The 14,990-nt window shown below is 54.3% G+C and overlaps 1 protein-coding gene across 2 annotated transcripts in view; it reads left to right on the top strand.

Annotated features, from left to right (window-relative positions):
* TMEM104 (transmembrane protein 104) overlaps nt 1–14,990 on the top strand; it is a 63,114-nt gene that overhangs the window by 33,780 nt on the left and 14,344 nt on the right. For both annotated transcript variants that reach the window (XM_004040940.5, XM_055389021.2), the window contains exon 9: nt 9,266–9,359. In XM_004040940.5, coding sequence (XP_004040988.1) covers nt 9,266–9,359 — 94 coding nt within the window. The remainder of the gene's footprint in view (nt 1–9,265; nt 9,360–14,990) is intronic.

Here is a 14,990-nt window from a genome sequence, read left to right as displayed (position 1 = left end):
TCATCACTCACTCTGCACCAGGTACACAGTATTTGAGAATTGGTGGGGGCAAGATCGGCACTGTCTGTCATGCTTGCGTTGGTGTCTAGAACCCGACAGCCTGTCCTGGCACAAATCCCATCCCCTCCCAGTCTCTGGGTCAGCCCATTCCTGGGCTGGTCTTCAGGAGGGGCGCTGCTCACCCTCTGCCCTGTCGAGAACATTTTAGGAAGCTCATCCTTATATAGTTCCTTGTGAAAGTGCAATCATCCGCAGAATTCAGACGACCTCCTCTAGATGGCATGGTGCCTCTCATCACAGAGTTTTGGCAAATAAGCTGTGACAGTAGTTCATGGGATTTGGTGCACACAGGCTGCCGACATGGTTTCTGACACGGCTCCTGCTCTCTTTCTCTGGCAGACGTCTTCCGCATGGTGAATGATCCTTTGTGTTTGGTCGGGAAGAACTTGGACTGTCTTAAAGAGCATTTGTACTGTAGCTGAACTTGAGTGGAGGTCATGGAAGTCAAATAAGAATAGTACTGGGGCTGGGCACCGTGGCTTACGCCTGGAATCCTGGAACTTTAGGAGGCCAAGGAAGGCAGATTGCTTGAGCTCAGGAGTTTGAAACCAGCCTGGGCAATATGGTAAGACCCTGTCTCTACAAAAAATACAAAAATTAGCCAGGCATGGTGGCACACGCCTGTAGTCTCAGCTATTCAAGAGACTGAGGTGGGAGGATTGCTTGAGCCTAGGAGGTCAAGGCTGCAGTGAGTCATGATCACACTACTGCACTCCAGCCTGGGCAACAGAGCAAGACCTTGTCTGAGGAAACCAAAAAAAACAAACAAAAAAATGCATTTGGACCATAGTTGAACTTGGGTGGACCTCATGGAAGTCAAATAAGAATAGTAGAATAGTATTGGGGGCCAGGCATGGTGGCTCAGGCCTGTAATTCCAGCATTTTGGGAGGCCAAGGCAGGCGGATCACTTGAGGTCAGGAGTTCATGACCAGCCTGGCCAACATGGTGAAATCTCATCTCTACTAAAAATACAAAAATTAGCAAAGCATGGTGGCATATGCCTGTAGCCCCAGCTACCTGGGAGGCTGAGGCAGGACAATCACTTGAGCCTGGGAGGTGGAGGTTGCCGCGAGCCAAGATCACACCACTGCACTTTAGCCTAGGCAGCAGAGTGAGACTATCTCAAAAAAAGAAAAAAGAAAAGAATAGTATTGGGGCTAGGCATGGTGGCTCACGCCTGTAATCCTAGCACTTTGGGAGGCCAAGGCAGGAGGATCACTTGAGGCCAGGAGTTTGAGACCAGCCTGGACAATATAGTGAGACCCCCATCTCTGCAAAAAAATAATAATAATAATAATTAGCAGAATGTGATGGCATGCATCTGTAGTCCTAGCTACTCAGGAGGCTTAGGCGGGCAGATCGCTTGAGCCTAGGAGTTCGGGGCTGCAGTGAGCTATGATCGCACCACTGCACTCCAGCCTGGGTGTCAGTGCCTCAAAAAAAAAAAAATAGCATTGACTTAACATTCTTTGGATGGAGCTCCTTGCTTGGCTTCAGGAGTGCTGCATTCCCCCACCGAGATGTTCAGACAGGAGTGATGACTTTGTGTGTGCTGACACAGGGGGTCAGGAAGCCACGCTCATGTCTGTTGAGTGTCTTCTGTGCACACGCAGCATGCTTTGAGGGGTTCAGGAACTTGAAAGCTCTCGCAGTTAGAAGGGACATCAGGATGCAAATCCTGCCCTAGCCACGTGACCCTGAAGCCTGTGGTCCTTCAGCTGACCCACACTGCCTCAGAACTCACCTTCGTGTGGGTGAATCCCCAGATACTGTAATTCAAGTTGAGAAAATAAAAACTTCCAAACCAAAACGTTCACAGCCACTTGAGAAATAAAAATAGAATCCTTGAACGTTTCTTCACTACACTTCAAGGACGTGTTGAAAGTTCACTTCGCATTTAGGTACGGGTTCATGCTGAGTTGCCATTAACCCCAATTAACTCTTAACCCCTTGTGCCCACCAAGAGCAGCCCTGGAGTCTGGGGGATCCTTTCTTTTATCGCTTGAAATAACCTCCAGGATCAGGGAGCTCAGCTGTGCGATTTGTGCTCTCCGCCTCCGCCCAGATGAGCCCCACTGCACCCTCCTCACTCCAAGCCCGAGTGCTCCGTGGTCAGCTCCCACAGGTCTCTGTGCGTTTAAGGTAGCCCTATTCAACCTTTCAAGGCTTGCTGCTGTACGAGAAGTGCCTCTGTCACCCCTGCTACCTTAACAGAGAAATCCCCATCAGCCCCCAGCCCTGGAGTGAGAAGGCTCCGGGTGGACCTGCTGGCCTCCCGTGCTGAAACTCTGGGAGCTGACAGCTGGAGTGAAGAGAAGGCTGCTGGTGCCTGAATTCTTGGCTCTAGAAACTCCATCTCACTACAGCGTGGAAGCCAAAACCAAAAAAGCTTCATATTTTTAGAGGGAAAGAAATAAGCACACACTTAGAGAACTGCCCGCATAGTAACCAACCAGTCCACTGCCTCAGTAGTGTTCATGGGAGCCAGCGGGTCACAGTGTCACTCCCCTGCCCCGCCCCACTTCAGTTCCAAGCCTTCTTGCCACTCCAGGATGAGAACAAAAGCGTCGCCTGTGTGCTTCCCTGGTCACTGCTGGCCGCTTCGGCCACTGGCATTTGTCTCCATGGGACACTGCCCGCTTTTCAAGTCTCAGTCAGGAGGCAGGGCTGGGAGGGACCCTCCCCTGGGCATCACCAGTCAGCTGACAGCTGCCCTTCCAGGTGTTTTCTCTGTCACTTGGTGCAAAGGGTAATTGTGTGTCACTCTTTGTCCCATGGGTTAGTTTTGGCGTGGAGTTGCACAGAAAGTTCTTAGGACTTGTCCTTTGTTGCAGCCCTCACTTCAGCTCCTTATTCTCCTGTCTTCCCTTTCTTGTGGGTTTTTTGTTTTGTTTTGTTTTGTTTTTTTGAGACAGGGTCTCGCTCTGTCACCCAGGCTGGAATGCAATGGCGCGATCTCAGCTTACCACAACCTCACTACAACCTCTGCCTCCCCCGTTCAAGCCATTCTCCTGCCTCGGCCTCCTGAGTAGCTGGGATTACAGGCACCTGCCACCACGCCTGGCTAATTTTTGTATTTTTAGTAGAGACGGGGTTTTGCCATGTTGGCCAGGCTAGTCTTGAACTCCTGACCTCAGGTGATCTGCCCGCCTTGGCCTCCCAAAGTGCTGGGATTACAGGTGTGAGCCACCATGCCCGGCCTCCTGTCTCCCCTTTCTACCAGGGAAGTAGCCCCTCTGTCTTCCTTCCCCTTTTTTGAGGGAACTGAGATGGAACTATGAGTGTTGTTGAATTTCATCAAAGTCTTAGTTCCAGTTGGAAGCTGCAGTCCGCTCCATCTCCTTCCAGCCAGAGGAAGGATGACGACCAGCAGCACTTGGGTTTTTAGTTTTGTCTTGTAAGCATTTTGGTGGGTGGCGGTGGGTGACTATTAGGGACACTGACTCCACTGTCTCCAGAAAGTAGGGATGAAAAGGATCACTCCTTTCAAGACCTTGAGCTTCTTCACTTTAGGTGAAGATGTCTTCTAAGACACCACCCCTCTGGGAGCCAAGCAGACTGAGAGTGGTCACAGTTCACCAGGGTCTGATCCCCTTCTTTGTGGGGACCTTGGAGATGCTGGTGATGGCGGGAAGCCGGGCATCCCAGGCCCCCTTCCTGTGGGGATCTTGGAGATGCTGGGGAGCCAGGCACCCCAGGCCCCCTTCCTGTGGGGATCTTGGAGATGCTGGTGATGGTGGGGAGCCGGGCACCCCAGGCCCCCTTCCTGTGGGGATCTTGGAGATGCTGGTGATGGTGGGGAGCCGGGCACCCCAGGCCCCCTTCCTGTGGGGATCTTGGAGATGCTGGTGATAGTGGGGAGTCGGGCACCCCAGGCTCTTCCCGGGTGCACTCTCTTCTTCATGGAGGGATGAATATCATTCTCCCTGAAGCCAGTGGGTAAACTCAGAGCCATGCTGTTTTGATTTGATGTGTGTTTCCTAAAATCATAACATGTCAATTCCTCAGCTGCGTTGGGAAGAGTTATCCCCTGACTATGTGCTGTTTTCAGGCAGAGCAGGTGACTCTTGCCCACATGCTGCTGGCTTTGCCAAGTCAGACACTGCCCCCCACAGGAGGCATGGAAAACGTGTACAAGGCAGGTTGGCAAGACTGGGGCTGCCCCTTCACCCACTCTAGCAGGCACTCCCCCCACCAAATGCAGTGCATCCTACAAAGCTTTTGTGAGCATCCCACGTTTGAGAGCCTTCCTAGGTGCTGCGACAAACAAGGATGCAGTCCTTGCCCTCAAGGGGGTTACACTCTGCCGGGGACACAAAATCAACCCAAGAGAAAGCAGCGGTTCAGAGCCTACTGGAATGAAGTCAGGTGGTATCAACTGTGTGTTGGTAATTCAGTCAAGAGTCCCCAGGGAGGATTAAAATAACTTGCAGAGGAGATTGGCACTTGAGCAGGGCTCAGAAGGTCACAGGGGAAGATTCTTTGCCAGCAGGAGGGTGAAGGCATGAGGTTGAAAATTTGGGGACGGGGTGTCAGAGAGGGGGACCTTCTCCCTCTGCTGCTTTCTGGCTGTGTCACTGAACCTCTCCAGCCCCCCAGTTTCCTCATCAGTAAGATGAGGGCATCGTCACCTGCACCAGTGACCTTGCAGCGGGCCATGAGCATGAAATGAAACCGTGTGTGTTAGCGCGTGGCAGAGTGTGGAGGGGCTGCAGCTTGGGCAGTGATGTTATCACAGGGCAGTTTTGATAGCACAGGGCAGGGCGGATCAAAGGACCAGTGGCTGGGACGATGCGGCCTTGGGATTGGCTATGCCAGATCTGCAGGCAGAGGGTGAGACCCGGAGACTGTACAAGGTGTTAAACAGGGTATTTAATTTGAAATTGGCACCAAGTTTAAAATTTCATTTTGTTTCTCTGACCAGCTAAATGTGCAGAGAAATTTGGGGATGGGGAGATAAGTATCTACCCGCTTTACTTTTGTGCTCTGATGTTGACGCCCTCACTCACACGCTCCGTGGTGTGGTTAAAGGACATAACACATTGCCAGTCCTGGGCTCCTTTTGCATATGACACAGAAGCACGCTGAGTCGGAGCCTTTCTTCTGTAAGTGCCATGTGCTGTAGGGTTAGAACTGGAGAGCGGGGAGGCAGGTGGTGGACACGGCTCAGCCTCGGCAGGCGTGAGTTGAGCGTTCTTGGTTTAAAGATCCATTCTCGGAAGTAGCACAGCATTTGTTTCTCCCATTCCATGGCTGGGCAGCTGACTCTTCAGTCTGTTCCAAACCACTCCAAGAGGAAAGTGGAGGCTCCAGTTAGTGACTGAGCCTTTGGTACCCAGATGCCAGGCTGCTCTAACAGGCACAAGTGTCAGTACTTCCGGGTCCTCAGCAAAGCCACGTCCTGTCCAGGAAATCTCCAGGCACAGCCCACAACAGGCCCCCGTGAGGCTGCAGGGTCCCTTCCCCACATCTTTGAGTCACTGATTCTGAAGAGTAGATTTCCTTCCTGTCCAGAGGACAGAAGGCTGGGCTTGAGATTAGGCACTCTCTTTACTCCCTACTGTGCTTAAATCTCATTTCTGGTGGCATCTAGAGAAACGGCTCCTCCCTGTCAGCCCCATCCTTAATGCATGTGTAGGACTGGGCTCTGTCCTGTTGGGGGTGCTATTGGGAGCCTTGCTTTGCAAGAGGGCACTTCTGGCCTGGGAGAGAACACACATCTGTGGTTTGAAGCCCCCCAGTTTGTGGTCATCTGTGATAGCAGCCCCAGGAACCTAATGTAGAGAGCAAGGAAGGAGTCAGAGATTGCTGGAAGTCTGGAGCCTGGGCAACTGGAGGTGGGCAGTGCATGTAAGGGACACAGGAGGACAGGCAGCCCTGTTGAGCCGTAGACTGCAGAACGTTCTAAAAGAGCTGTGGCTGAGCATTGCCTGCAGTGCCCTGGGAATGTTAGCCTCCTTGTCTCCATCAAGACTTCAGCAAGGCTGCTGTGGGGCCCCTGGTGTCATCTAAACTCACTGACCCAAAAAGAAAGAGGATCTGAACAGACCCATTCGTACCCTCCTGGGTCCGTCCCGGACTTTATTCCCCATGAACAGTTTGAAGATTTTATTAGAAATCAGAGTTTTCTTTTTTCTTTTTTCTTTTTTTTAGAAATGTGCTTGGCTGCAGCGACTCGTGTCTCTGCCTCCTGTAATGAGTTGAGCTACAAGAGTCCTTGAGCAGAGACTGAGTTTGAACTGATCAATGGCATTTGGGGGTTGGAAAATTGCTCAGGAGCCAGCTAATTTATAATGTCATATGGGCTAGACTGGAAGACCCAAGAGAGTAGGCTGTCTCTTTTGGCTTTTTATCTCTCCTTTTTTTAAAAAGGAAAGAAAACACAAAGTGCCATGCTTGGCTGTTGAGCATTCAGAGATGGACACTGCCCTTGCTAGACCATCTGGAGACAGGGGCTGTTCCTTCTCCCACCCCCCTCCCTCCCCAAGACCTCAGCGGCCACACCGTGGCGTGGCAGCGCATGCCACTGCCTCTGTCCTCATCCTTTGTCACTCCGGATGCCTGCTCCTGCAGTTGCTGAGTTCTGGCTCTAACTAATTTGCAGAAGACACCTGTTCCTTAATTAGCCCCAGCTCGCAGTCTGTGTCTTCATCTGGGCGCTCTCTGATGCGTGAGCTCGCAGTCCTATGGAAGGGCTGCTGTTTGGCAGTCTGTGCGTGTTTGCTGTGACTAAGTGGGCCCTGAGCCTTCCCAAGCGTTATGGTCGGTCTGTACTCCTGAGCATGAAATGAAAAAGAAGCCACATTCCAACCATCATCCATCTATGGACGTTGCAGCCATTGGCCAGATCTTCCAGAAGAGTCCTTCATTGCCAGTTCCCATGCTGAGGACAGACCTGCTGTCCCCAGAACTGGGTCTGAGAACACTAAGCGGATATGAACCCTCGTTTCGACTCCTCTAGATTCATATTCCTGGTCACTCAAGTGGCACCTCACACATACCACTTACAATACCTTTCAGAGGTACATCTGATTAAATAGAGGGATGCTGTCAGCGGGCTGGGATTCATCCATACAGGGTTTTACAGAATGGAGCCTTCTGTGTCCTAGGATCTTGACAAGCATCTGCCGAGGACAGGAACAGAGATGGACAGGGCCCCTGGAGGACAGGACCCAGGCAGCCTGCAGGAGCATTCCCTGCCTGCCCTTGGGGGTGGTTCTGCTGTCCGTCTATTTTTATGGTGTAAAACCTTCTAAAAACCAGTCTTTAGGTTTCTGAGATGAGACCTGACCTCCCACATAAGCCACCCCCAAGATCTCCAGCCCCCACAGCTGGAGGACCATAATTTCAGTGGGAAGTCAGAGGCGAACTACCCAAACACCCGGGCACACCAGGAGTCCAGTTTCCAGCAGACCACAGTTACTTGGAAACATTTGTGGCAGGTGGCTCTGTGTTCATGCATTCTTCTACCTGACATCTCCCTCTTCATCCTTCAAAAGAGAAATTCATCAGTGGAAAGTTTCCCTGAAGTGGTAATTTTCCTAAATGACTTACTGATGGTGCTGCGTACAGACCTGCTCCGCCAGAGTCAACGTTCTGCATGCGCTACCGTGTCCCCAGCTCCTCTCCCTGGGCTGAGGGGACGGCGGAGGCTGTCCACTGCTTTTGTGAGGAGAGCCCTTTCGTCTGCCTTCCCCTGCCCTGCCCCATCCCCCAAGCCTGATAGAAAGAAAGACTTCTTTCCCCTCTCCTGAGTAGAAGCAGGGCCAGTTCTGAGGCCCCCAGCAGAAAGCTTCTCTTTCCAAAGCCCTCCATGCCTGGTGGCTGCCAGGTCGCCTTCTCTAGCCCAGCTAATTAGAGCCTTTCCTTAAGCGGCACTTCAGTCCTCCGCGTCACTCATCCTTACAGTGATAATGGACTTGGATAAGAGGTCACAGCTTCTCCCAAATCCTGCCCTCCTTATGGCCAGAGGTGGGGGGCGGGGGGCGGGACAGGCTCAGCCCCTCCTTCTGCGGGGCTCCTACCTGTCAGTCACAGGGGCTGGCCGAGGGCTGAGCAGCTGTGATGGATTCACCCAGATGAGAGGCCAGAGCCTGACTCCCCAAGTGGGCCCGCTCCCCACATTCGTTCAGGCTTCCAAGCCGCCTGCCGCATCTCTGGTGAGTGTCATTAGCATTAACGTGATAAAATGGCACTGTGTAAATGTTAATAAGGTCTGATGCCTCACACTGCTTCCGAGTGGCAGATTGGAAATGGTACCATCATCTTAACTGCAATGAGCAGCTCTTAATTCCTCTACTCCCTGAGCAACCAATTTGGCATGGAAATCCTAACCTTCCCCACACTCCAGTCTCTGCTCTGTCACATTTACCCCCATTTTCCTTTGCAAAGAAGGTTCCCATTTCCCACAGACCAGTTTTCTGAGACAGAGTTTGACTTTTGTTTTTTGAGTCAACACTTTCCCCTGTTCTCCAAAGAGAAATGAGAGGACCCATGCTGACCAGCACCCGCTTCTCTGCCTGGGTCCCATCCTCAGCCCAGAACTTCTTTGCCCTGGTTTTCCTAGATGCAGCTCCTTTCCTTGGTCATCCCGGGTACTTCCGAGGGGCCTGCCCTGGAAGCCAGGGGCTCTCGTTCTCCAGACTTCTCCTCTCGAAGCCAAAAACGTGGCCCATGCACATCCCGATCACTCCTCTCCAAGCCCGTCAGAAGAGGTGTCCTCTCCTGCGAGGCTTCGTCAGGGCTCCTGGGGCCCCTCCGCACTGTGTCCTTTCTTCGCAGTAAACTAAGAGTCAGAGACATGGCTGGTGCTTCTTTTGGATCCTTTTTGCCATTACGTCTCTAGCCCATGCTCATGGGCAGTTCGAGGGTGGGCACATCATGGATCTTCAATCTGTGTTTGCTGAAGAGAGCAGGATGCATAGGGTCCCTGGAACGACACCTGGGCCTTGCCTAGGAGGCTCAGCATTGTCGGAACAGTACATGTGAGCAGCAGCAGGGAAGCATGGCTCTGGAGCTCTTGTTCCACCCCTGGCACTGGCACTTACCCAAGGTGACCCCAGGGAGCCTCTGCCGGTCCAGGTGTGCCCAAGTCAGGCCCGGCCTTAGCTATGGGCGGAGGCCATGTGAGCAGCAGCGTCTTCCGTGTGCAGACGGTCTGCTGGTGCGGCCTGCACCCTCCTCACTCTTGTTTCCATCCCCCAGGCGATCTTCACTCTCCTCCTCGGACCGTTCACCTTCTTTGACGTCCAGAAGACCAAGTACCTGCAGATCCTGACCTCTCTGATGAGATGGATCGGTGAGTCTGAGAAACAGCTCGAGTCTCTGCGCTTTCTCCTCTCGTCCCGTCCCTCTCCTTTCGTGAGAGGCCATGCAGGGGCCCCAGCCGTAGCTGGAGTGTGGTGGTGGTTTCCATTGACTCAGGCCTGTCTGGTCCTCCCACCTTTCCAAAGGATAAGGAGGGGGCAGATGCTCAGTTTGCCTGTTACTGCTGGGGAAATTTAACACCAAAACAAGACGATTGTTTCGAGGTCACACAGTGTGGATGGAGCTGGGGCTAGAGCCCAGGATTGTTCATTCTAGGACCAGCTTCTTTCTCATACAACCATCCTGGGTGCCCACTGACCTAGAGGCTGGCAGGGGGGCTCCCAAAGGCCTGGGTTGGGCTGTGCCCTGCAGGGCACGAGAGCGGCGCGGCTCTGCGTTCTCATGAGTGTGCTATGTGGCATAACCATAAAAGCCAGTGGGCCATGGCAGCAGCCACTCTCTGCCTCTGGGTCTCTGGCCACCAGGGCATGAAAAGACACTCCCTCCACAGCATCTTCTAACCAACGGACACTGTGCTGAGCATGAGTGCCATTGTCCTCAGCTGCGGTCTGGGGGTCTGTTCCCCCAAACAGGTTGGTGGTTGGGGGCTGGTCTACTTCCGCCACACCATCCTGCCAGCCAACTCAGGGAAAGGGCCAGCTGCCGATCCACCTGGACGGAGGACAGGAGCAGGTGGGGCCCTCTGTGGCCAGCACGGCTTTGGGCGTCCGTTGGACCCCTCTTCTGCTCAATCTAAAAACTAAGAAGGCTGTTGCTGTTCTGAGAGAGGGGCCTGGACAGAGTGGGTGTGTCCAGGCTCCAGGAGCTTGCCTGCCTCAGCACAGAGGCACTTGGCTCTAGAGGAGCCAAGGCTGGGGCTCCTCCTTCCTGACCACCTTCCCCAGCCCTCTTTCCCCCTGTGCTCGCCCATTCTACCCTCATCCAGACTCTGGGGGTGCACGCTGATCCTGATTCCATGCCAGGACTCAGCAGCGGGTCATGGTCGCCGAGGACACTTTCTGATCTAAATGACTTCCAGCAGCTTGACATCTGCAATTCCCCTGGTTCCCCAGACTCGGGGGATTATGAGATGTCAGTCTAAGGAGCCTCCGTACACGGCATTCTTGGCATCTTTAGTTGGAAGGGGCCACAGCAGTCAGGTAGCCCCACCTCGCCCCTCTGGGAGCAGGCTGTACAGCACAGGGGACAGGGTGGCCTCCGGGGCCCAGAGCTCACGACTGGATGAGGCTCCCACTCCACTCTGAGGGGTTGTATGTCAGTTCTGGAAAGTTTTTCCTTGCCTTGAGCCATGCTCACCAGCCTGTAACTTCTTTGCCCTCTTGGTTTGTCCTTGCAAGGAGATGAGAGCAGGATGGAGATGAGTTGTGAGGTCCCCACAGGGGCACATCATCTGGGCCGAGCCCGTCCTTGGGCATCAAGCTGACACGAGGGAGCGGGAGGACACCTGTCCATCCCTGGACAGGGCGGAAGTCTGCATCTGCCCCATTCAGTCTGTGTGGTCACGTACTCACCAGTGAGTGCCGTTCCCAAATTGCACTCACAAGTTCCAAAGCCCCAGGTTAAATTAACATGACTACCTGGGGGAAGATGGGAATTGTTACTTAGAACCTGGGGATCCCACCAGCTCCAAGGGATGGATTTAGAATGGAGCCTCCCTGGGTGCCAGGAGGGATTGTGTCCAGAAGTCGGAGTCAGCAGGGATCAGAAACACCAGGGCTCAGCCGTCCACCCTTCCTATTCCTCTGCTTATATGAAGTATTTGAGAGCTCTGGGTAAGGCCGAGTGGGTAAGACCTGGTGATCTCAGAAGAAGGAGTTTTCTCAGTGAAGCAGGATTTGGAGAGAACCGTTCTCCCTCCTTGCCTTCCTGGCCTAAGTCTGGTGCTCCAGCTCCTGTGGCTCCCTGCAGCCACATCTGTAGCCCCAGAGTCTGGCCCCTACCCTGTGTGGGACTGGCTGCACTTGACCCGCCCCTCAGCACTGGGGAGGGGGAAAGGGCCCCGTGGGCGCTGGCATGGAGAAAGCTGAGCTGATTCCCGTCCCTTCCCCTCATCCAGGAGGACAGGAACAGGCTGGGGAGAGGTGGAGGGGACGTTCCTGCTTTAGCCGGCATGGGGATGACACCCAGGATAGTGACAGTTAATGGCTTCCGAAGACCCCTGCACTTGTTTAGGGTGACAGATTCCTCCCCGTGTCTGGGGAGCAATACATTTGTTGAAAGGGAGAAGATTGTAAAAAGGAGAAGAGGAGGCTGAGGGCAAATAAAGAGCGATTGTCTCAGAGCAGGAGACCAGCTGTATCCCTGCATCAGTCGGAGGAGAAGCCAAATTCTGTGGCCAGCAGGGCCCCGGGGTCCTGGAAGGCGTCTGGGGACAGCCCGGGCCCCTTGCCATTCTGCTGTTGGAGACCCTACTTCCCCAGAGTCAGGCTCACCATAGACTTGGCTTTAGAAAATCAACTCCTGTTTCCCCCAGCCCCTTCCCACCCCCTTCCCACCCCCAGGTCTCCCACCCTGAGGCTCCCGGGGCCCTGCAGTGCTGCGGAGCAGGTGACAGTGGCCTCGAGAGAGGCTTTTGGCAGCATCAGGAGCCGGAGGTGGAGACCAGCTTGGGAAGGTCGACAGCACTTGTTTTTTTGGTGGTGACGTTGTTGTCTTAGCAAGTCATCTGCCTCTTTTCCTTTTGATCCAAGAGATAATCAAATGTCGGGAGCCTCTCAGGCGAACCTTTTCTCCAGAGTGCTGCTGGGGGCGACAGCAAAGGCAGTGATTTTTTCTCCATGAGAGACTCAGACCTCTGGGATTAAAAAGCCAACCTTTCTGTGGCACAGCCCTCTCGCCAGAAGAAAAATTACCCAGTTAAGTAAACTCTGAAGCGCAGCTGGGTCTAGGGTTCCATTCCCCAGCAGCCAGCACTGGAACCAGCGGGGTATTTTTCTTCCCAGTGCTGGCGGAAGGTGTGTCCCCCTCCCAGCCCCGGGCAGCAGCGTGGCTCAGGAGGGGACGAAGGGGATGGAGGTCCCCCTGGAGCCACCAAACAAAACAAAACTGGCAGCCCCTTTTGGGGGAGGGACCCCACGAGGGTTTCTCGCCTCTGGGCCAAGCTCACCCCAGGCAGTTTTTCGAGAACCACCCTAAAGGCAGTGACCTCAAAAGCCTATTTGTCCTCTCAAGTCTGTGCCAAGTTGTCAGTTCGCCACAAACTCCCTTTTCATTCTGTCTTAAAAGCAGCTGTGTGACCGAGTCCCACACACCCCACCCTCCTTCCCACACTCCCACCGCACCCCTTCCTCTCCCCTCTCCCCAGATGAGGCCATGCTTTCCCAATAACCAAGTGGGGAGCTCGGGGTTGGAAATAAGCTGGCTTGGGTTCCAGGAAGACAAAGGGGAAGAATAAGCACCAAAGGGACCGGAAAATCATAAATAAATGTGCTGAGCCGGAAACTTTCTTGGGCTTAATTAGGAATTAGTTCTGCCATCTGTTGAAATGAGGCTGGAGGAGACTGCAGGCCCTGGAGCTGTGCTGAGGAGCCTTCGGGCCAGCTCCTCCGAGGGCCTCTGCTCTGCCCTCCTTCCCTTTAGTAGCCTCGGAAGCCCCATCGTTCTGCCAGAATGGCACTGAAAGGGTTAAATGGCCTTTGTAAATAGCCACTTGTCCAGGAAAACTCAAAGCATGGATGACATGTGACAGTGTCTGTTCATTTCTTGTGCTCCCCAAATAAGTTCTGGGGAGACTGGGCTGGTCAGTGTGGGATGCCTGGGTGGCAGATACCTCTGAATCCACATGGGGAAGGAAGGTCTTGGTGTGCTGTCCCCAGCAGTGAGGCTGTTGTTCAGGCCCTGGCAGACATGGCTGGCTCACCCCCAGGTGGCCACCGCAGATTCCTGAGCAATCAGGTCTCCGGTGGCTGCTCTGTGCCAGGTGGCGCACCTACTGGAGGTCACGCCGGACCTCCTTGCCTTGTTCCCCCCGTGTGGGACAGGCGGCGTTTACTCCCAAGGTGCACAGATGGATCGAGGCTTCTCCGCCAAGTTCCTTGTCTGTGCAGTGGCAGCGAGGCCTTGAATGGGACCGTGTTGTTAGCACAGCACCTGCGCAGTGTGCAGAGGGGAGCCACAGTGAGCATGACTGTCTTCAGCATCATCTTGGTCAGCTGCCACATCCCAAGAGTGGCCTCAAGATGAGCCTCTCTGGGGGCTGGCCATGAGACTGGGGACATGACCTCAGCTACCTCAAGAGAGCAGGCCCTGGGTGTCCACACTGGTGTCACGGTGAGATCTAGGAGCACCCAGGTTTGCTCTGGGCAGCCTCTCTGTTGCCACATCCCAGCTGTGGTGCCTGGAGAGGAGCCCTCTCTGCTCCGCCGCCCCCAGCATCTACTCCTACCCACTTTGAGGAAGCTCTGAGCTGGGAGAATGAAAGGCTGGCTCATCTCACAGAGGGGCAGGGGCTCTAGCCTCTGCCAGCCACGGGTAGACCAGGGATGCTGAGGGGAGACGCAGCACAGAGGATGTTCTTTGTGCTCACGGGCCCAGCGCAGGGACTTCAGATCCCAAATCTGAGCACCTAAGCCGATGGCAGGAGGCTGCCCCCGCCCCGCCGCAGGGAGCTCTCGGGCTGAAGTAATGGCAGCTTCATTACTTCAGTCCCATTACCAACTTTCACCGACAGATGCCTGCAGACGCCTCCCATGAACAGCTGGCTCGGTGCGGGGTGCCCCATTTGGGGTTATTAAAATCCGGATTCTTTTTAACAAAGGCTGCTCTGGAGTGCCACAGCCCTCCTCGGGCCTGGGCTGCCGAGGACCACAGGGTTCCCTTCCCTCTGATTGTGTATGCGGAGCAGACGCTGCACACGCTCTTTTTGCATCTGTGTTCGCCTCAAAGTGGGTCAGACACCGTCCTCTTCAGGCGTTTGTGGATGAACTTGAACCTGCCTCATGAAGTTCTCGGCCCCACTCTCTCCACCTCCCTCAGCAACTGCCCCAGATTTGTTTTCCAAGCCGACAGGGAGAGGTGGGACGTGGTGGTGGTGGCAGGTGAGACCCCTAAGAGGAAGCCATCACCTGGGGACATGAGGCTTTCTGGTGTTTACCTGTCTCCAAACCCATGACTGATCCCTGCAGACAGCCTCCCAGTGGGACTGCGCTGATCCGTCACCACCGGCAGCCAGGGGTCTCGTGTCTGGGCCATCTGGTGCCCACTGCTGCCAGCCTGGTGCTGGAATTCCTCCACAACCACTCAACTAGTGCCTCTCAGAGGTCCCAGAAGGACCCCCCAAAATGCCCCCTGTGCGTCCATCCAGACAGCCTCATGTGCCAGCACCACGCCACCCTGCTGTCAGCAGCCCTGCACGGCCCAGGTCTCTGCGGCAGCCCTGCCCACCCTCCGACTAGGCCACTGTCCAGGGCTCTCCTGGGCTGTTCCGCGTCCAGTCATGACTGGTTACACTCCCAGTGGAGGGAATCTTGAAAAACCTTTTGTATATGTTTCATTTTGGTCTTAATTTTATTCTTGGTTTTCTAGAAGTTCTTTTTGCAAATGCACAGAGGCCCATTTATAGGAGAGGAACCCAGTGTTTCTGTTTTAAGGTAAAGTGGACAGG

The sequence above is a fragment of the Gorilla gorilla genome, chromosome 4 (genome assembly GCF_029281585.2).
Source record: "Gorilla gorilla gorilla isolate KB3781 chromosome 4, NHGRI_mGorGor1-v2.1_pri, whole genome shotgun sequence".
NCBI classification, from domain to species: Eukaryota; Metazoa; Chordata; class Mammalia; order Primates; family Hominidae; genus Gorilla; species Gorilla gorilla.
Note: the sequence above shows the minus strand (reverse complement) of the source record. Positions and strands in the feature narration are given on the sequence as shown.